Consider the following 20,372-nt stretch of genomic DNA (forward strand, 5'->3'; position numbering starts at 1 on the left):
GCTTCTGTCCTGCTCACCCCATCTCCTTAGCCTGGGCTACACATACACTGGCCGCTCAGTCCCATTCCAAAGTGTAGGTCTGTCCCCCGCCCACCGACACAGCTCCTCATTAGAACAAATTTAAGCTCCATGCTGCCCCCCCACCGTGTCTAGTGCCTGGCCCCATCCCTGCCAGTGCTCCTGACACCTGGCTCCCTGCTACACTTCCCCCTCCTTCCACCTGAGTGTTTTTGGTTCCCAGAGGACACCCTGCTCACTGTCCCTCAAGCGTTCTCACATGCAGGGTCCACACCAGAAGCCCTCTTTCTCCCTCATCTTGCCCTGGCTCTCTCATGTGATCCCTGTCTCAGCCACCATTCCAGGTGTGGGTTCAACCCACAAGACTGGGCTCAGCTGCACCAAGGCTAGGCTCTGGGGGGCCTGGCATCCCCATGTTCCAGGGCCTGTTTGGGCAGGAAGGCCTGAGATTGGTGGGGCTGGGGAGGATGGGGAGAGCAGTGTGGGCATTGGGGAGGGTGCCTGCCCGGTCCTCACCTCGACCTTGGCTGGATCAGCCATGAGCATGCCTTGGAAGACTTTGGAGAGGTCCCTCAGGTTGAAGGTGTAGTGGGACTTGGCTGGAGTGGGCAGCAGCTGGGAGGTGATGGTGGCATACACCGTGATGGTAGCTTCCACAAGGGGCTCCGTGAAGTGGGCAATGTGGGGGGCCCCGGCTGGGGGAATAGGAGAGTGGCCTGGGTCACATGCCAGGAGCTCCCTCTGTTGCCTCTGCAGGTCCTGATGTCCTTGCCTTTGCTGTGCCCCCCACTAAGCCCCTTCCCCAGCCTTCAGGCTTGGATTCCACGTACCCTTTGGCTCCATCTCGGATGTCCCCAGTGTGGGGGAGGTGAAGAATCTCCTGCTCTGCACCCCCCTATATCTTTATGCCAACATGGCCTGTCGGAGCACTGGGACTCATCATGGAATTGGGGGTGCTCGTGTGGTTAGTGCTGGGCGGGGCCATTACTGCCTTGTCCTATGGGGGCTGTGCCCAGACCTGAACATTCCATCTCTGAGCCACATGTGGGGACGGTCTCATGGTCCACATAGGCCTCAAGATGCCTAAGGTGTGGGGAGGCCTGGAGCACACCCCCGACCTTGAGGGCTCACCACCCACTTCAGGGCTGCCCACTTCTCAACCTGCATTTTCACCACTCACACACCTATCGGCCTGTTCTTTGAAAACTATCCAATTCTGTGCTGGGAACTCAAATTCTGTCAGTGGAAACTTGGTGAGAAGCAGAAAAAATGGAAAGAAAGGGCAGGAGAGGGGCTTGTCTGTTGACACAGGCACTGGGCACAGAGTGACCCAAACAGACATACTCCTCGCTCTCAAGCTGACATTCTTGTCGGAAGGCCGACAATGAGTGGATTAGCAAGTAACAAAGACAGCAAACAGGTGTCAAGGGCTACGGGCAGCCCTGCAGCAGGAAAGGGGCCTGGGGATGGCCAGAGTTGGGCTTGGGGGCGATTTTACAGCAATGCTGGGGGAGGCCTCACTGAGGAAGGGGATGTCAAGCAAAGAAGTGAGATGCAAACTCGCACATAACTGGAGAAAAATTGTCCCAGGCAGAGGGGAAAGCAAGGGCAAAGGCCTAGAGGTGGGAGCAGGCCTGGCATGTTAAGGACCAGCAATGAGGGGGTAAGCAGGAGGCGGTGAGATCAGAGGACGAGGCGGGGCGAACTGAGGATGGCTTTCCCTACCACTGTCAGGACCCGGGCTCTTGCCTGGATGCGATGGGTGAGAGAGGAGGAATGTGGCCTGATGGAATGATTTCATGGGTCCCTGTGCCCTTAAGCAGAAGATAGACCTTAGGCAGGAGAAGGCAGCTGCCAGGAGACCACGGCAGGGCTGCAGCACTGGCCAGGTGGGCGAGGACAGGGTGGTGAGCAGTGGCTGATCGGGATGGATTCTTAAGGGAGAACCTATGGGAACTCCTGACAGGTGAGCTGTGGGGCGAGGGAAGGGGGCATGGAGGATGGTGCCAAGACTCCATCTTGCCTGGAGCACCTGGAAGGATGGAGCTGCCAAAGCCTGAGATGAGAAGAGTGCGGGGACCAGGGCACTTAGGAGTTTGGCTCTAGACAGGTTCGGCCTGAGATACCCTGTGGACATCCCAGGGGAGATGCGGAGCCAGGTGTTCAGGGGAGAGGTCTGGGCTGAGGATGTAGACTTGGGAGTTGCCAGCACAAAGATGGATTTCCCCGTCAGAGGGGGGATGTGACTGTCTGAGGAGAGTGTGGTTGGAGGGAGAAGAGGGAGGAGAGTGTGGTTGGAGGGAGAAGAGGGAGGAGAGTGTGGTTGGAGGGAGAAGAGCCTGGAGACCAAGCCCAGTCCATCTGAGAATGGGCAGCCAGGGATGGGGGAGGCCTGAGAGAAGCCTGCAGCAGGAAGGGGATGTCTGCCGGCCAGCACTACTAACCCCCGGGAAGGCGAGGACAAGGGCTGACCGCTGGTCTGGCCACAGAAGGCCACTGGTGACAAGAGCACTCTCAGAGGGTGAGGCGGGCATTCACAGGAAAGTGGGAGGGGAGGGTGGGTACAGGGGGAAGAGGCAATGCTTTGCAGGAGTTTTGCTATCAAGGTGAGCAGAGAGGTAGAGTGATGGGCTGGGGCAGGTGGGAAGGGGGCCCAGAGAGGCTGTTTTGCATTTGGTGGTTAAGATGGAGAATGGGGCTTGTTTGTGGAAGGCCCAGTGGCGAACAGAGCACTGGTGTTGGTGGGGAAGAGGGGAGCCGCATTCCCAGGCAGGCCCAGGAGGAGGCTGGGCTTTGCCGTGGAGCAGCAGTCTGTTCCCAGCCACAGGAGGGAAGGCAGGGCGCAGGTAAGCAGGTGGGTGCAGACCCAAAAGGCAGCTGTCTCCCGACAGCCTCTTTCAGCTGAAGGCAGGGGGAGGAGGCAGGCCTGGGCAAGGACAGGGACTGCAGTGGTCAGCTGCCTTGCCGCGACGACGGGCAGATTCATCACGATGTCTGCCCCGCAGACATCCCGGCTTTCCTGCGCACACCTGCTCCCTGGAGTTCTGATTCTTCACATAGGGTGGGAGTTTGTTGGATTCCCTTATTCATGCATTCATTTTGCATTTAATTTGTATCTATCATCAGCTGGACACTAACGCAGGCATGGAAGGGCTGGCTGACTCTAAGAATGGGTGAATGAGCCTGTGGGGCAGCCAGTGCCTGTGTCAACCTTTGCTCTGGCACCCAGTGGCCCAAGGTCCCTGCATGAACCTGAGGATGGTTCACCACGGCGCCTGGTCCCAGTCTCAACATATCCAGCCAGAGCCCAGAGCTCCTCCTGGAACCAGTGCCCCCTTCCCGCCCAGGCCCACACTTACGCACAGGCTCCCGGTAGCTTTTCTCTCCAAGGAGTCCATCTAGAGGATGGAAGGAGAGACACGGGGCTCGGGGTTAGGTGGACATCTTGCTGCTCACCCTGGCCAGGTGAAATGGTAGGAGAAACAGCATCTTGGGGTAAGCTTTTCCCCAAACTCCATAAAGGCTCAGAGACACTCCATCCATCCTATCTTGTGGCTTCTCCTGATTTACAAAAGTAACATGACTCCCCCAGAGTTTCTGGGCAAGTACTAATGTATACATATGTATGTATGTGAGTGAGTGCATATCTATGTGTATCATACATCCAGCAATCACCACGTGCCAGGCTTCATGCTAAGTGCTCTACATGCAATATCATATTTAACCCTCACAACCTGGAATGGTAGGTACAGAGGAAGAAACAGGCTCAGAGAGATTCATGAGCTGCCAAAGGTCACACAGCTAAGTGAGAGGTGAAGCCGGGGTTGCGGTCATGGTTTGGCCACTCCACCCTTTCTGGTGGCCACCTAGCTGTCCTTGGTCTGGCCTCCCTGGCCTGGGCTTCTGCCTTTGTCCATGCTCACCCCCACCAATACTCACTCATCCAGTTGCCCAGGATGGTAGAGAAGATGCGTTTCTTGCTGACCTCGTCCATCTCAGCGAAAGACAGGTAGTTGAAGTGACGCATCAGCCGTGGGGTGATGGTGTTCCTGCCTCCACCGGGGGGGCCCATGGCACAGACGAAGTTGATGTCCACTAGGTTCTTGAAGGCGCCTGGAGTAGGGGCAGGAAGTCAGGAAGGGCCCTGGCCAGGGCTGCATTATGACCTTTGTGGCCCCTTCGCCATACAAAAATTCAAAATTATACTTTAGAACAGTATTGGAATAAAGACAAATACATCAATATTACACATGAAAATTTTTCTTTGCCCTAAAAATTCATCCTCCTCCCCTTTAATTTTTTTTACAAAGTTTAAAAGTACTTTTTTATTGCAGACATTTTCATATACAACGTTAGTGAAATTGAGCCCCTCCCCCGGCATGGTGAAGACATACTCCAACCTTATAAAAACATTCAAGTAACCCTGGACATTTTCATGTCACTCTCTTTTTTAGTACCTGGGGATTGGCTTTGGCTAGATTTTCTATTTTAACCCATGCTTCTTCCTGTACTTTCATTTTTAGCTTCTCTTTTAGTTCTTCTGCTTTGAACTGTTGTGTACAGTCATCAAATAGCTTTTGGTTCATCTCCATGAACAGCATCAGGGCGTTGTATATCAAGCCATGTATTATCTTGTTGCAATGGGTCTTTGAGTTGCGGTACAAGGAAGGAAACATGATGGGCAGAATCTTTGCGGCATTGTCACTGATTAAACTCTTGATGTATTCATTATTCCAGTAATAGCGAGCTCGCTCTGCCACCTGGAAGTGTGGGCTGGAGACACATTTGGCCAACTGCCGGAAGAGGGGCTCCATAGTCTTCACAAATTCTGATGGTTCAATGACATCTAAAATCGCTTCTAATTCATTTAAGAACATTACTTCTTTTGGACTGTGAGTCTTTGGCCAGTATTTGAGAAGTGCCATCACAACAGGTTCTGTGAGGGTGTTGTCCTTTTCTAAAAACTGCACTACACAGTATGCCAGCTGGGTGTGGTAGACACTCAGAGATCTCACTTTGCGCAAAGGTAGTAACACCTTCAATAAGAAAATTTTGTGTTCTTTTAGTGGTAAGGCAAATCCATTAATTATACCTCCCAATATTTCCAGTAACTCTGTTATGCCATTATGATGCTCTGTTTCATAAATAAACCTATAAAATAGATTATCTGTTTTCTGATATAAGCTCTCAAGCCTAGGAATTTCCCATAGATTCTGTGAAGGGTGGTTTTAAGAAAATCTCACTCCTGAGGATCTTCACTGTCAAAGAGCTCTAAAAGATGCAATACAAACTTCTGAGCAATGTATTTCTTTGCTATATTAGGTTGGAAATCTGGAGACTCTAAAAATCTTAAGAAAAATTCATAAACAAGTGTAGATGAGGCCAGGCTGCTTCTAACGTCGGTTTATCTTCCTCTGGGTCAAATTCTGCTCCCCTAGGATTAGAGGAAGGTGGGAATGTTCGAAACGTGTTAACTGCAAACATATGGACTACTTCTGGGTAAATAGGCTCTGTGATCACATTCTGATTATGGGTGATATATTCTACCATTTCACTTCAAGCAGCTCGTGTTACTTCCTTCCACTTTAGGTCACTTAGTGGATCAGAAACAAAGTCAAAAGAGGACGCAACACTGACGTAACCTCGGGATAAAAAGCTTCTCTTGATCAGCAGGAGGAACATCTTTTAAGGATGGTCGTTTTTGAAGTTCTCTATTATTGCTTGCACTAAACCTTGAAGAATTGTGCCATTTGTCTTTCTTCACTATGGGCTGAGAGACGGGTACTTTTATTTTAGCAGACACTGTAGACAGGACAGCAACAAGGGTGTTTTCCTGACGGAAATTTGCTCTGATTCTACTATGTCTTGTCCTTCTTTTGAACTTATTCCACTCTTCTCTGCTTTTGGTGATTCTTTCTCCTGCTTGTTTTTATTCGGCATGGCTGGAGTGGGCCGCCGCCGCGGCTACCCCTGCCGCTGCCTGGGGACTGAGTCGTTCTCTTGCTCTCGCTTCACCTTTTTCAGGCTCCCAGAGACTGCGGCAGCCACGGCGGCGGCGTCTCTCCGCCCCTCCCCCCGCCGGCTCCCCTTTAATTTTAAGATAAATTACAACATTTTTGTGGGTGCCTTAAAGTAGTATAGGCCTTTAGTGCTGCGCCTCCTGTGCTCTTGCACAGCACGCCCAGCCCTTGCCCTGCGAGCCAGGCCAGCCACACTCACCGATGATCTTGCGGTCGTACCAGCCGCCGTGGTCCATCCACTGGCGCAACAGCTCGATGGGTGGCTGTGCGCCATAGGTCTCCAGGGCCGGCATGTTCAGGTCATCGATGAAGAAGATAAAGTTGCGCCCCAGAGGTGGTCCAAACACACCCTTCCGCCTGAGGGGAGAGGCTGTGTGAGCCCAGCACCCACAGGCACCAGGTCCTCTGAGAATCCAGGGCCAACGGGGTGGCAGCTCTGCCTTTGGGAAGCCCTTGCTAAATTTCAGCCTCCTCCAAATTGCTAGATGTCTTGACCCACCCTCATCCTTGTTCTGAGTGTCCTGGGACAGCTGGGACAGGCTGACTTGAGTCTGAGCTCCCTCAAAGTGAGTCTCACCCCGCAGGCAGATGGACAACAGGCTTCTCACAGACAGACCCAGGGCCCTGCCCAAGGGCCCAGCCAGGGCGAGCACCCACCCGCTGACCAGCTTTGTAGGAATTATTGATAGAGGGAAGGCTCTGGAGCAGTCTGTGAGGGAACTCTGGGCCCCTTGAGGGGCTGCCAGTTCCCCCTTGGAGGTTTCTGGCAAACCCAGGAGCATAATTTGATGGAGAGGTGGGACAGCAGCTGGGTCGGCCAGACCAGGGGGACGCAGGGGTGTGGAAGGAGGGAGGGGTGCCCTGCCTCTTGTCCAGTTTGCTGTCAATGACGTCCTGGGTCTGGTTGGCTGAAGTGCGGGCTGAGAAGGTGAGGAAGTGGCTGACGTACTCCAGTGCCAGGTTCTTAAGGAGCTTGTCAGAGATGGTGAGTGTCTTCCCCGTGCCTGTCGGCCCAATGCACAGCACCTGGCAGAGCAGGGATGGCACAGAAGGAGCGCGCAGTGGGCCTGGTGCACAGGAGGAGCTGCCCCTGCATCAGTGTGGAGGGCTGGTCAAACCCCAGTGTAGGCCTTGGGGACGGTGGAGGTAGGGCCTGGGGGTGCTCACAGGCTTCTTGTTGGTGAGCAGCATGTCCAGCAAATGGGACATCTGCACGGTGTCCATGGTGGGCACAATGATGTTGCAGTAGTTGGTGTCTGGTACCATGGTGAATGGAGCTGAGGAGTCCATCCACTTCACCCAGGCAACCTGGAATCACAGGTGGCTCGGCGGTGGGCCTGGAACCCCTTCCTGCCCCACTCCTGGCTGCGGCCCCATGGCCAAATGCAGAAGGGCCAGGAGCTGCACGGCTGGGCTTTGGCAAGAGGGTCCAGGGGCAGGGTTGCTTCCGGCGGAAACGGAAAGTCCTGTGCCCTGCTTTCTGCATGGGGAGGGTAACTCCCAGCACAAACAGCCAAGAATGGGGACTGAGCACAACTGCATAGGAGGGCTCTCCCTGCCCAGTTTGGGGGCTCCCTAAGGACTGCCAGGCCCTGAGTCTCTGCAGAAAGGAGACGCTCCGAGAATTGAACAGCCCAGAATGCAAAGGTGTTTGCTGTTTAGTTTCAGGCTACCCAAGAAATGTGGGGGCCAGAACCATGGGTGCTGGTATCAGCTGGAAGCTGAGAGGCCACTGGGTCCAGTCTTCCCATCACCGTCCCTGCCTGCACAAATCCCTTCACTCACAGCAGCCCTGACCCAGCTTGCAGACGTCCCCTGATCGGGGGATCACTACGGCTGGCCAAACCAATGCATCCCACTGGGCACAGTCCTAACTGTTAGACCCAAATGCGCCCTGGGAGCCCCCAGCAGGACCCTGCACAGTAATGGACACGTCTCTGCAGACACCTTTCCACCTCTGTCCTCCTGGGCTGGGGTCTTGACCTTGGGATGAGGGTGGGCTCCTGGAGCCCTTGCTAGCTGATAGCAGCGATGAGGACACTAAAGCAGGCTTCAAGAGCTTGTCCCCCACCCCTGGGGAGCCCAGTCTCGGGGAAAATTGGGCTTTTAAGTGGAACTGAGGTGGGCAGTCCCTGGGCTCCCCATCAATGTGGAAGAGGCAGTGTGTATGGCTGGAAAGGGAGGTACTGGAACATCTCCCCTCTCAGCCCAGCCCTAGGTTCAAGTACAGTTCTGCCACATCTGGAAAACAAGCACAACAGTAACCACTCTGCAGGGCCATGAAGATTCGTGGGATGATGTAAATAACCCCCGCCTGAGACCTGGTGGCCATCAATGTGACCGCTCCCTGTGTGGCCATAATTCATTGTGGGAACAGCAGCCACCCTCCCTGTGCAGTCTCTGGGGAGGGCCTGTGGCCACCTGCTTGTATTCCTCCTCTTCATCCTCATTGTCATTGGTGCCACTGATGCCCGCATCCTCCAGCCTGTAATCGAACACCAGCCCCTCTTCTGGGAAGAGCAGAGTCAGCTGCCAGGAACCAGGAGGAGAAGCAGGCTGTGAGGCCCAGTAGGGCTGAGGCTCCTGGTCCCTGGGGGCTGCCGGCTCTCACCTGTTCGTTCTCCATCTTGAGCCTTAGCCAGTGGCTAAAGCTGGTGCGGCCATTGCTGTCCCCAGTGGCACCCACACTCCAGATCAGGGAGAAGATGAACCAGGGCTCAATCAACTCTGTGACGCGACTCAGCTTTTCAGAGGGTATTTTCTTGAGGCCCTGGGGATGAAGGGAACAGTATCAGGCTGAGACAGGAACAGTATCAAGCGGCCTGAGGAAGTGGAGCAGGGGCATGTCTTGACCTCTGCCACACAGCTTTGTTTCTCTACAGCCAATTGGACAGGTGGTCTTGTGACCCATGTTGCACCAATCCAATTCTCTCTTTCAGGCCCCAGAGAGCAAGGAGAACAGTGTGGGGAGAGGGACCAGTACCTCTCTAGGCAGAAAGGGCTTGAAGAAGCAGTCCAGCAGCTTGAGGAGGCTCATGGTCAGGTTGCAGTTGGTTGAGGCGATCACCTCCTTCACTGAGGACCGAACGAAGGAGATGGATTCCTGCAGGGAGCAGGCACCCGGTTCTCATGGCTGGCAGCCACAGTGCCCTGCTGCCCTGCCGGGATCAGGCATACCCATGGCCTCACTCACCTCCAAGAAGCTGACAAAGAGGGCCTTGAAATGCTCCTCGTAGGGCTTCAGCAAGGGGGGCAGCTTTTTCAGCCAGCACTCGATGAAAGGCATGAGCCCCAGGATGCTGGGCTCCAGGTACACCATGCCACAGCGGGAGACCGTAGCTGGTGAAGCCACGGCCAGGTCTTGTACCTCGAACATCATGGTCATTGCCTGGTGCCAAGACGAACTACATGAGTGGGTGGCTGCCAGTCCCCAGGCCTGGAGAAAGGGCTGCAGGGCTGCAGGGAGGGGCTGCACATCCTGTAAGTGGGCGATGTGGGCAGGCTGTGGGGCAGGGGCAGTGCTGGGTGGGATGCAGGAACCGCTGGGTCCTCAGCTGATAATATGGCTCTCCCTGGAGCCCTGAGGAGGACCCCAAGCCAGGAGATTCCTGGGGTGAGGGCATTTTGGGGTCCCTGGAGGCCTGGGGACATCTGATGGGAACTGTGTATTTTGCTCCAGAGCGCCCCCCCAACCCCTGTGCACTTAGACACAGGTCCACATTGACTGCCAGCTATTTGCTTTTAGAAGGATTCAAGAGTTGAACTCAGTGTAGACCTGTGAGTTGCTCTTGTGCCCAGGCCATATCCCTCTTTCTCTGACAACTGTCCCTCACACACCAGGCAGGTCCCCATGGTGGTCTGTGCCAGGCATCTCCCAGACCCCGGGCACACTGCCAGGACCAGATGCACACCTGACCCCACCTGACCCTACTGAGGCAACATGACTGAAAGTGGGCCGGGGAGGCAAGAGGCAGCATCAACCGGGGAGCAGTGGGACAGGCATCCTGGTGGACTCAGAACACAACAGAAAGAGGGTCTGTATAAAGGGTGCTCTGAACAACTGTGGGACACCCTGAGGTGTGGGAGCTCAGGCCAGGGAGGGGCACTAGGAGCTGAGCCTAAGCTCCTGCTAGCAGGAGGGCTCTTGCTGAGTCACGGTGACAGCCTGAGATGCACCCATGGCCTTGAAAGGGGTGAGGGGGCAGAGTTTGGCCAGCATGGTGCAGCCTCCAGGCCCACCCAGCCTTGGAGGAGAGTGGGCAGGTGGACACGTGGGTGCACCTCCGTGAGCTTGATGATCTCCCCAGAGCTGAGGCACAGCTTCTTGTTGTCATCCAGCACCGTGTTCATGTTCTCAATCCAGACGGCGTCCACCGGCCCATCGAACATGTACCACTTCTTGTTGGTGTCGGAGGCGATGGCCCCGGCCCGGATGAGCGAGGAGAAAATCCCGTCTGTCCTGCAGCGCCAGGGAGGAGAGGGTTGGAGACATCAGGGAGGCTGTGCTTCGAGCACACCTGGCTCCCAGGGAAGCCTGGCCCCCAGGTGGGTGGGCTCTGCTTTACATTTTCCTTCAATCTCTTTGTCCTTTTAAAAAGTATAATAGGAAAAGTAGGAATTTTTGGTGTCACATGGTGTAATGAAGACATGTGCTTATGTACCCGCCCTGCTGAAGCCCCATTAAAGGTGAAATCCCAACAGGAAAAAGGGACAGGGGAGGAGGCAACAGCAGAGATGGAGGCAGTGCAGCTCTGGAAGACAATGGACGGGGATGGAGGAGGGTAAATGACAGAGCAGAGAAAGCAGCGTGGTGACAAGTGGCCAGGTCCTGCTTCAGAACCCAGGGGGCTCAGACCTCAGAGGCAGCACACACCAGGGAAGGGGCTGGTAAGGCTGACAAAGATGCTGTGCTTGGTCCAGCCTTAGGCTCTGGAACTTTCTCCTAGGTGTCCATATATGCACATCCTTGTAAAATCCAGTTTCAGCAAAGAACCCTGCTAAGTCAGTTCAGCCAGAACCCTTGATATCTGATCACTCTTGAGGCTCCTTCCCTACACCACCCCCAGGTGGTATCTGGTTACCCTGAGGCCTGCCTTCAGTTGGAATCCTGTTAGGTTGATTCAGCCAGAATCCCCCTCACCACTGATGTTTCCTCTGGATTTCCACCCACTGATGCTCACCCTGCCCCTTGACTATAGATTCCCACTGACCCATGCTGTATTCAGAGCCTGGTCTCTCCCCTTAACTACAAGGCCCCAGTGCAGTGGTCCCTGTGCCTGCCATGCTCCTGAATACGTTCTTCCTCAGCATGCTTTAAAAAGTATCATTGAGGGCCGGGTGTGGTGGCTCACGCCTGTAATTCCAGCACTTTGGGAGGCCGAGGTGGGCAGATCACCTGAAGTAGGGAGTTGGAGGCCAGCCTGACCAACATGGTGAAATCCTGTCTCTACTAAAAATACAAAATTAGCCGGGCGTGGTGGCACATGCCTATAATCCCAGCTACTTGGGGGCTGAGGCAGAATTGCTTGAACCCGGGAGGCGGAGGTTGCAGTGAGCCGAGATGGCGCCATTGCACTCCAGCCTGGGCAACAAGAGCGAAACTGAGTCGCGCAAAAAAAAAAAAAAAAGTTTCATTGAATAATTTTTTTTTAACAGGGGACATTTTTCTGGTCTGACCCCCAGCCCCCCCACCTACCTACACAAGAACTGGAGTGGATATGGGGGAGAATCTTCATCAGAAATGGGGGAAGCAGTACAGGTTCATGTTGTGGAAGGTGGGCGACTGTCCCTCCCCAGTGACCATCCCCTACAGGGCTCCCAGAACACTGGAACCAAGCAGACACCCCCAGCAGAGAACTGGAGACTCTTGTCTGGAGAAACAGAATAGCCTTAGAGAAAGGCCCCTCAGGTTCTGATGTCTCAGCAGTCTCCATCCAGCTGCCCTTCTCCCATCTCAGTGCACTTCCCCTAAAATGCACACCCTGGCCTGGGAGCGGGGGCCCAGAGAGGGCTCACCAGCTTCTCTCAGGTCATGACAATGGCCAGATACTGCAGAGGCACTGAGCATGTTAAGTCATTCTTGCCTTACCATAAACATGGTGGCATTATTGTCCCCACTTTACAGACGAGGGAACCATGTACTGGGGGGTGAGGAGAATCACTCAGCAAGGAAGTAGAATGGAGAATAGAATCCCAGATGCTGGACTGCAGAACCTGGCCTTCCACTGGGCTAATGGAGGGAGGGGTGTCTGCGGCCAACAGCCTCCAGAGGTCTGGGAGCAGGGCATCACTGGTGGGACTTGGGGTCACTCACCACTCGTGGGTGAGGAGGTCAAACTCCCCGTACAGCTGGCCCATCGTGATGGACTTGGGGTTGAGCACGTAGTAGTTGACAGCCTCGTACATGCCACCACTGATGGATGGCTGCCCTTTCAGTGACGTCATGGCAGCTGCCAGGACTCTGTAACACTGGGAGACGGACCGCCTGAGAGTGAGGCTCCCAGAGAGCAGGGCTGGAGTGGGCTGGGGACCACGGTGGGGAGGGGTATTCTATGCCAAGGGGCACAAACGGAGGCCAACCCCTGTTGAAGCCGCACCCCCTGCAGGCCCACTGTCTGGACACTGGCTGCCAAGCTTGGCTCTGCTTACAGTACTCTTGCCGGAGCCTGTGGGCCCGACGAGCATGAGGCCGTGTCGCACCACCGTGGTCTCGTAGAGCTGGATGCACTTGGTCAGGAAGCCTGGGGGACATGGCATGGGGCCCAAGGGTCAGAGCATGGGCTTGGGTCCTGGCCACACCACTAGCTTGTGTGACCTTGGGTGAGTCACTGCACTCCCTGAGCCCCAATTTCCTCATCTATAAAATGAGGACAGTGGTAGCACCTACATCATAGGCAAGGGCAGGTGAAGCCCTAAGCACAGAACTTGGCACAGAGTAGAAACTCTGTAAATGCCAGCGATTCTTTCCACTGTGACCACCATTCCTTCTTAGCCGTTGATCAGGTGGTCAGCCTTCACCAGCTTGCTCAGTGTCAGCTGTCACGGGCCCCAACTTTAGCCCCGGCCTGCTGAGAGCACCACCTCAATTAAGTGCTGACTCCTATGAGCAAACTTCCCAGAGACAAGATCCTAGAGTCAGTCAGGAGCTATAGAGACAGCTGCCAGCAGGCAGAGGCCAGGTCCACGGGGTAGGGAATAAATGCCTCCCTTTGGCCCAAGAAGGGTGGTCTCTGCCAAAGGGATAGGGCCCAATTAGCCAGAGATGGCAAAGGTGACCTAAGGCTGTGAGGGAGAGAAGAGTTTAAGGCTTCATTCAACAAGCCTGCTGGGGTCGGGGGTGCAGGAGGTGACCAGAGGAGGAAGCATTCGAGCCACATGTGGAATTGAAGCACAATGGAAGGCACCTGGCAGAGGTCTTGCAGGGCTGAGCAGGGGCACATCAACTGCCCGGGGCCCCAAGGAGGGCCCTGAGTGGCCAGGGTGACCGGCCATGGCTTCCTGGAGGAGCTCCCCCTGCAGCCCCACCAAAGGACGTGCTGGAGGGAGTGGCCGGCTAGGGATGAACTGAGACCCTCATCCTACTATGAGGAGTGAAGGTTTGGGATGAGAGGGAGTCTATTTGAGGGCAGTGTGTCCCACAGCCCTCCCACACGCATGGTGGCCTTTGCAACAAGTCAGTGAAGGAAGGACCCAAATGTTCTTTCTTTAGTGCGATGACGCCAGGGGTATCACTCAACAAGGAACATGGGCAAGTCCCGCTAGTGGGGTGGAGCCAAGAGGCCTCTGGAAGAGGTGAGTGGTGGCTGTGGTGAAGTCGCCTGGGGTGCAAAGAACATGGCCTTGAAGCTCCAGTCACACCCCAGTGAGGGCTAGGCCCTGATGAAGCAAGGCCCAAGAGAAGCCTGGGGCTCTCAGCCCACACGGGAAGGAGGACCCGGGAAGGGGACAATGCCTGCTTCCCCATCATCAGGAGGGTTTTGGTGGAGACTGGGCCGGGACATCTGCCCTGCCCCTGGATTGCTCGGTTGAGAGCCTGGGCCTGCAGCACACTTGGCCAGGTGTGAGGGCCCCAGGGTCTGGACTGTCCTGTCTCCGTCTCCCTGACCTGGACTCCAAGGTGGCCAGGGCCAGCCCCTCAATGAACACTCAGGGCCCAAGGCTCACCCTCCACGTCCTTGAGGTTGCTATTCCTGCAGGCCTCGCGGATGGCCTCGTCCAGGATGCCATAGTCCGTGTCCTCCTCCTTGATGGTGGGAAACAGGTCAGACACAATCCCAGAGAAGAGCTTGAGGTCCTCCTGCAGGAACTTGGGTACATTCACGTCACGGATGGCCCGGAGGCAGATCAGCTCCTGCAGCAGGTGCCAGCCGAGCCTTCAGGGCAGTGGGCCAGCTGCCCTCCAGCTGCCCAGGAGCCCTCCCAGAGTTCCACTCCTGGAGCACTGCTGGGTGGAGCTCACCTCATTCATGCTGGGGTTTTCTCGCTTGAGGTTCCCAGCAGCCGAGATCACAGTCTTCACGGCTCTCATCCCGAAGTCATAGTGATCCTGTCACCATACAGAAGGAGGTATGGGTGAGCACTGTCCCTCTCCGAGGCTTCTGCCTGGAACACTCTGCCTCCCACCTGGCAGCTGGCCAAGTCTCATCACCAGCTCACAGCACTTCCCTTGCAGACCTGCTGGGACCACCTACATGCCCAGCCTGGGCAGATGCCCCTTCTTTGGGCTCCCCAGACACCCTGTACTTTACTGTCCTGATAGCCCCCTCCTTTATCCGATACCCATCCTGCATCCTTTGATCACTGTCCCAGCACATGGCCAGGGGCAGGAAGGCACTCTAGCTGTGCTGGAAAAGCGAATGAAGGAGTTTCCCATCTGTGCAACAATCAACTTGGCCTTGATGGTCCTTGAGCGTCCTTCTAACATTCTCCCATAACATCTCTCCAGACCCATCTTTTTGGCCACACCACAGTGGTTTTTTCCCTAGCCTGTTTCTCTTCATTACACAGTAAGTGTGTTGGAAATAGTTAAATTAATCATTCTGCCCCATGGTGCCCAACCAAGAGGGCTCCATATAGACCCAATCCATAGACTAGCATATGTTCCAGAAATCTTGGACTTGGAGCCGCATGAAGAGGCTGGGCTTGACTTTGGGTCATTTCTACTTGGGAAAGGTTGAGTGCATTTCTAAAACCATGTGGGATAGTTGTTCTGATTGGGGGTGCGGAGCATTTTGGAAAGAAGGGTGTGTGGGAGCACCGGCACCTAGGAGTGCACTGTGATGAACTGCCGCTGCTTTTCCTGGTAACAGGCTGCATCTTTTCTAGCTCATAGACTTTGGTGGACTGCATCTGGCCAAAGATAGTACTGATTACCCCTGGCCACAGTCATTGGTGTTCACGGATGAGCAGGTGACCCAGAGAAGGCCCATTAGGGTGACACCAGGGATATTTTTCTGAAATCATGATGGAAAACAAAGTTGCTAGCATGTCAGCTCAGAGGTGGGACTCGTCTCTGCTGCTGCAGAGTGGGGGCCTGCCTGGGAACCAAGCTGAACAGGAAAGCTCATCCACCAACACTGGTGCCTGGGCCGCCCCATCTGTCCTTAGAATCTGGGCTCAGCACGCTGAGTGGAAGGATGGTGGTGCCGGGAGGCTCAGAGGGCCCAGTGTCCTACTCTGGTCCCCACGAGGCCCAAGTGCACTTGCTCCCCAGCCTGGGGTTCTGAAGCTCTTGGTGCCCTAATGTTCGAGGCTCTTGCACCTGAACTAGCCAGATGGGCATCTGTTCCTGGCTCCTGCTCCAGCGCTGCTGTGTACTGCGTGAGCCTGGCCAGACCTTTAGCTACCTAGGACCTCAATGTCCTCAACTGACAAATGGGCATGTAACTCCTATCTCCAAGGATTGCTGGGAGGAGCCCACAAGGTAATGCCTGTAAAGCACCGGGCATAGAGCCTGGCCCTCAGCAGGTGCCCTGGAGGCTGGGAGCAGGCAGAAGTTCTCAGACCCTGGAACCCCATCAGGGCAGGACCGCACCTGGGAGCTGAGCTGCTCAGAAGACAGCTTGAAGGTGGTTGTGATCTTCTTAGCCAGCACACTGGCCTCATTAAAGCCAAAGGAATAGAGGGAGATCTCAGCTATCATGGCGTAATCTGGAACCATCATGGCCACGGGTCGGAAGAGCGCCTGGGTGGGGCACACGGTGCACATGTGAATAGCAGACAGAGCTCGCTCCCAGAGCACCCTCAGCTTCACCCGGCCCTCCTCCCCAGCGCGCTGAGACTCTCTGCTGCACCAAGCCTGCCACAGCTGAGGCTTCCACTCCCCTGAGGCTGGCAGCTCTGCCATTAGAGTGGATCCTTTGTGTTGATCTAAACCTGCCCCCACATGACTCCCAGGAGATGCCCCTCTTGGCTCCTGTTTTCCTGTTTCTCCTGAAGGCCCAAGGCAAACCGGTCTCATAAGATTCTCCCTCCACACCACATCCCTAGGCAGCCTGACTTCTCCCATGCCCTGAGAACAAGTTTGAGACCCTGAGGCCTCCCCTCCATGGCTAGGGGACTGTCATAGGGAATCACAGTCCCTGGAGTCCAAGCAATTGTGTCCTTGCATAAGTGACTTAGCCTCTCTGAACTCAGGCCAGAGCTCCAGTGCTTCCTGGGCCACTCTGGGCCTGCACTTGCCTTCAGATTGTCAGGCAGCTCCGTGCGGCCAGCGTAGCCTGGGTTCATGGTGATAAACACCGCGCAGGATGGCACCAGTGGGATCTCCACACCCTCAAACATGAAGCGTTCCACCTGCAGCAGGGAGAGGCTGACTTGCCTGGGACTAGGGTGCCCAGCCTTGTCCTCTCCTCTGAGTGGGCCCCTTGTCCCCTGGTGATGCCCCTGTCCTGGCTGTAGCTGGTAGGCCAGGCCTGGACCCCTGACCATGGGTTGGACCCTCTCTCAGGATCTGGCCTGAAACCTCAGGCCCCAGTGGCTGGCTACCCATGGCCTCCCAACTCCTGGCTTCAGGCCCTTAGAGGTCTCCACGTCTCCTGCTTCCCACTCACTCCACCCCCAATTCCCCAGCCCCAAGCAAGCTCAGCCTGACTAGGGGAGTCGGGGAGGAGGTAACTGCCAGCCTCTCAGCTCTTGTCCCAGAACAAGGTTCCTGGCTGCCCTGCACATGGCTAGAGAGAGGACTAATGCCTGGGGCTTTCCATAAAGGCCAGGATGTAACGAGGAGGGGACTCCTTCATCCCCCACAGCTTGGCCTGGGAGCTGCCCACAGACTGGGGTGAGGGTGTGCCCCCTGGGACAAGAAAGGCTGGACCCAGGGCGGACCCTAGCGCCTGGCTTCTCAGCCTGCAATGGGGAGCAGTATGGTGGCACGAGCGTGGCAGATCCAAGGGAGTAGAGCGGCGCCCCCAGGCTCACCCGCTGCTGCTGCGCCTTCTGGATGGTGGTGATCTGCTGTGCTACCACAGACAGCACCTCAATGTCGATGCGATTGAACTCGTCGAAGCAGGCCCAGGCCCCAGCACTGAGTGAGGCCAGAACATCGGATGGGGCACATGTGTTCAGAGCCCAACCTGGGCACCTCCCTCTGAGGGCCCCCTCCAACTCCACTCGGGAGGAAGCCCTCAGGGACAATCTCCATCAGCTCAGTCTTCAACCCACTGCCGCTCCCCACCCCACTGCCCCCGGGACCAAGCCCTGATGCCTATTAACCCCTTCTGTCCCCTCCACCATCCTTTGAGGCCCCTCTCAGGCAGTGTCCTCACCTAGCCCTCCCCAAGGAGAGTTTGGCTGTTCTACCCCATCCTGTGCCACCCTCAGGCCCCGCCTCACCTGGCCAGCCCCTTGAAGAACTTGCCCATGGCCATGAAGTCAAGCTGGTCAGAGCAGTTAAACACAACGGTCTGTATGGCCAAGGCCTTGCCCAGGTCTTTGGTGGTCTCAGTTTTGCCTGTGCCAGCTGGGCCAGCTGGGGCACCCCCAAACTTGAGGTGCAGGGCCCCGGTCAGTGTCAGGTAGCACCTGCAGGAGAGCGAAGAGGTGGGCTCAGGCTGCACATAGCCGAGATACTCCCCCTTTCCTTGGAATTTCCTGTGGGCTGGGGCCTCTCGCCCCGTTACCCTCTGGGGGGCCTGGGTGTGCCCAGCCCTGGCTCCGGGGTCAGGTCTGGAGCCTGTGGACACCTGCTCAGCGCGTTCCTTGTCCCACTTCACTGCCCTGCCCAACTTTGCCCAGGGACCCCTGGGGATGGGTAACATGTGGCCACACTTGACTTCCCTCACTCAAAACACAGCTTGAAAATCCAGCTGGTGCTAGACACAGGCAGCAAGATGACATGACTGACTGAGGTAGGAGAGAACTAGTAGAAAAGGGCTCACCCATGATGTCTCTCAGCTCAGTTCCTTTGGCACATTAAAGGAGGAATTGATGGATAAAAACAGGAAAGCGCATGAGCATTGAGTGCCACACGTGTGCTGAGAGCTCTACATGTATCAGCTCATGAAGTTCTCATTACCACCCTGAGGAGGCCTCAGAGGAAACTCAGGCACAGAGGGGTCAAGTCACCTGCCCGAAGTCACTCTGCTTGTGACGGGCAGAACTGAGGTCTGAGCCCAAAGCCCTTGGTCTTAACCCTGCTCTGCTCTGATGGACTAGATCACCCCAGAGTGGCCATGGTCCCTGGACTCCTGGGCCAGAGAGAACTGGAGGGAGGGTGGGAAGGAGCAAGAGGGGAATGCTCACCTGTCGGTGAGGGGCGTGATCACCAGCCTCCCACTGTTGCCCAGGTACTCATAGCCATAGATGAACTCAGCATTCACAGCACGGATATACAGGTCATTATTTGTCCAGTAGTACCTGGTGGTGCAGGGAGATGGGGGCCTGGCTATGGGGCTGTGGGCCACTGGGCAGGATATATAGTCAAGGAGAGAGGGTTCTTTTTGGGACTGAGGGCATCAAGGCACCCATGCCCAGCTTGTCCCAGAGCCTCGAGGACAGGGACCAGCTTATTGCTAACTGACTTTCCTCTTTTCCCCTGCCCCTTCCTGGCAGCTGCTCTGGCCCTGGGGGTGCCCCCCACATCCTCACCTGAGCTGTGAGATCCACTCGAAGTCATTCACGCTGACCACGTTCTCCTGGATTAGCTTGCTCACCACATCCTTGGCGTGGACCTCAATGACGATTAGTGCTGACAGCACTGCCCGCTGCATACGGGACAGCTTCCCTCGCACCAGGGCCACCAGATCACTGAGCTGCAGGAGTGGGGGGCACTGTCAAAATCAGGGTACCACGAGGAGGCTCACCCTCCCCTTTCACAGAGGGTGGGCTTCTACCACGAACAGTCCCTCTATCCCGGGGGGCTCCGATGGTCTGAGTTGGGAGGGAAGCAGGGACCAGGCTGGGGGAGGAAGGAAGTAGAATGGAGGCACACGCCTGGTGTCTGCCTCCCTGCAGCATGTGGTGCTGTCTGAGCCCTCAATGCTGGGAGGGGGAGCCTGGCAAGGCGCCGGAGCACAGGGCAAGGGGTACCTGCGGTACTGTGCAGGAGGGACCAGGCGCGTGGCTCCCTCACTGACCCTTGGGGAGGTGGCATCGCCTCAGGCCCATCCTTCCTGTGGGTGGCTGGTTGTAAGACACTTCAAGGGTGTCTGACCTCCCCTTTAGACTCAACCCTGGGCCTCTTCCAGGCTCAATATAGGAAAAAGCTCCTGGACTGGACTGGGACTGGGCCCTCCTATGCCATGTTGGGGGTGGAGGGGGACAGACAGGGGTCCTCTTGACTCCAACCTGCTGGCAGAGCTGGGGGAACAGCCGGCTTCTGAGGTCGCCAGCCTCCAGAGCCTCTGCCACCTCCATGGTCCAGTAGGTCTGGCACCCAGCGATGGTCACCTGGCCAGGCCAGTTCAGAACCCACTGGGTCCTGAGCATCTGGGAAGACAACATGGGCAGGCTGACCCGGACAGCTGCAGCCCCAATCCCGTTCTCTCTTCTTCCTCTGAATGCTGTCTATGCTCTGGCCTTTCAGACTTGACTCCAGTTGTTAATGCCACCAGTCCCTCCAGAGCAGGGAAGCCCTTATGCTCTGGGCTTCTCGGGGTGGCAGAGATATCTCTGAACTGACTCTGCAGGCTGGGGAGTCACCTAGAGCCCAGCTGCAAGTCACGGTCATGGGGCTGAGAGAAAGACTACAGGAGAGGGCCCAGCCTGGAGCCTGGCACCTAGTGAGTGTTGGGAACGGAATAGCTGTCCCGATGATCATTAGGAGTGAGTCTCACTTTATGGAGTGTGTACAGAAAGGAAAGACTTCAGAGTCCCTCCTGAGACCCCAGGGCCCTC

The 20,372-nt window shown here is 56.1% G+C and overlaps 1 protein-coding gene and 1 pseudogene across 1 annotated transcript in view; both read right to left on the bottom strand.

Moving 5' to 3' along the window:
- The window catches only part of DNAH1 (dynein axonemal heavy chain 1), an 81,576-nt gene that overhangs the window by 21,053 nt on the left and 40,151 nt on the right, over positions 1-20,372 (bottom strand). The window contains exons 25-46 of the mRNA XM_038003844.2: positions 19,824-19,964; positions 19,125-19,288; positions 18,780-18,893; positions 17,871-18,059; positions 17,457-17,562; positions 16,719-16,832; positions 16,072-16,221; positions 14,497-14,583; positions 14,202-14,388; positions 12,687-12,778; positions 12,352-12,506; positions 10,320-10,497; positions 9,232-9,426; positions 9,022-9,141; positions 8,650-8,808; positions 8,460-8,567; positions 7,206-7,346; positions 6,904-7,064; positions 6,238-6,395; positions 3,958-4,131; positions 3,378-3,416; positions 535-713 (exon numbers count right to left, since the gene is read on the bottom strand). Coding sequence (XP_037859772.1) covers positions 535-713; positions 3,378-3,416; positions 3,958-4,131; positions 6,238-6,395; positions 6,904-7,064; positions 7,206-7,346; positions 8,460-8,567; positions 8,650-8,808; positions 9,022-9,141; positions 9,232-9,426; positions 10,320-10,497; positions 12,352-12,506; positions 12,687-12,778; positions 14,202-14,388; positions 14,497-14,583; positions 16,072-16,221; positions 16,719-16,832; positions 17,457-17,562; positions 17,871-18,059; positions 18,780-18,893; positions 19,125-19,288; positions 19,824-19,964 — 3,111 coding nt within the window. The remainder of the gene's footprint in view (positions 1-534; positions 714-3,377; positions 3,417-3,957; positions 4,132-6,237; positions 6,396-6,903; positions 7,065-7,205; positions 7,347-8,459; positions 8,568-8,649; positions 8,809-9,021; positions 9,142-9,231; positions 9,427-10,319; positions 10,498-12,351; positions 12,507-12,686; positions 12,779-14,201; positions 14,389-14,496; positions 14,584-16,071; positions 16,222-16,718; positions 16,833-17,456; positions 17,563-17,870; positions 18,060-18,779; positions 18,894-19,124; positions 19,289-19,823; positions 19,965-20,372) is intronic.
- LOC103227729 (serine/threonine-protein phosphatase 2A 56 kDa regulatory subunit gamma isoform pseudogene) lies at positions 4,452-5,589 on the bottom strand (annotated as a pseudogene).

Source organism: Chlorocebus sabaeus, chromosome 22 (assembly GCF_047675955.1).
Source record: "Chlorocebus sabaeus isolate Y175 chromosome 22, mChlSab1.0.hap1, whole genome shotgun sequence".
In the NCBI taxonomy this organism is placed as follows: Eukaryota; Metazoa; Chordata; class Mammalia; order Primates; family Cercopithecidae; genus Chlorocebus; species Chlorocebus sabaeus.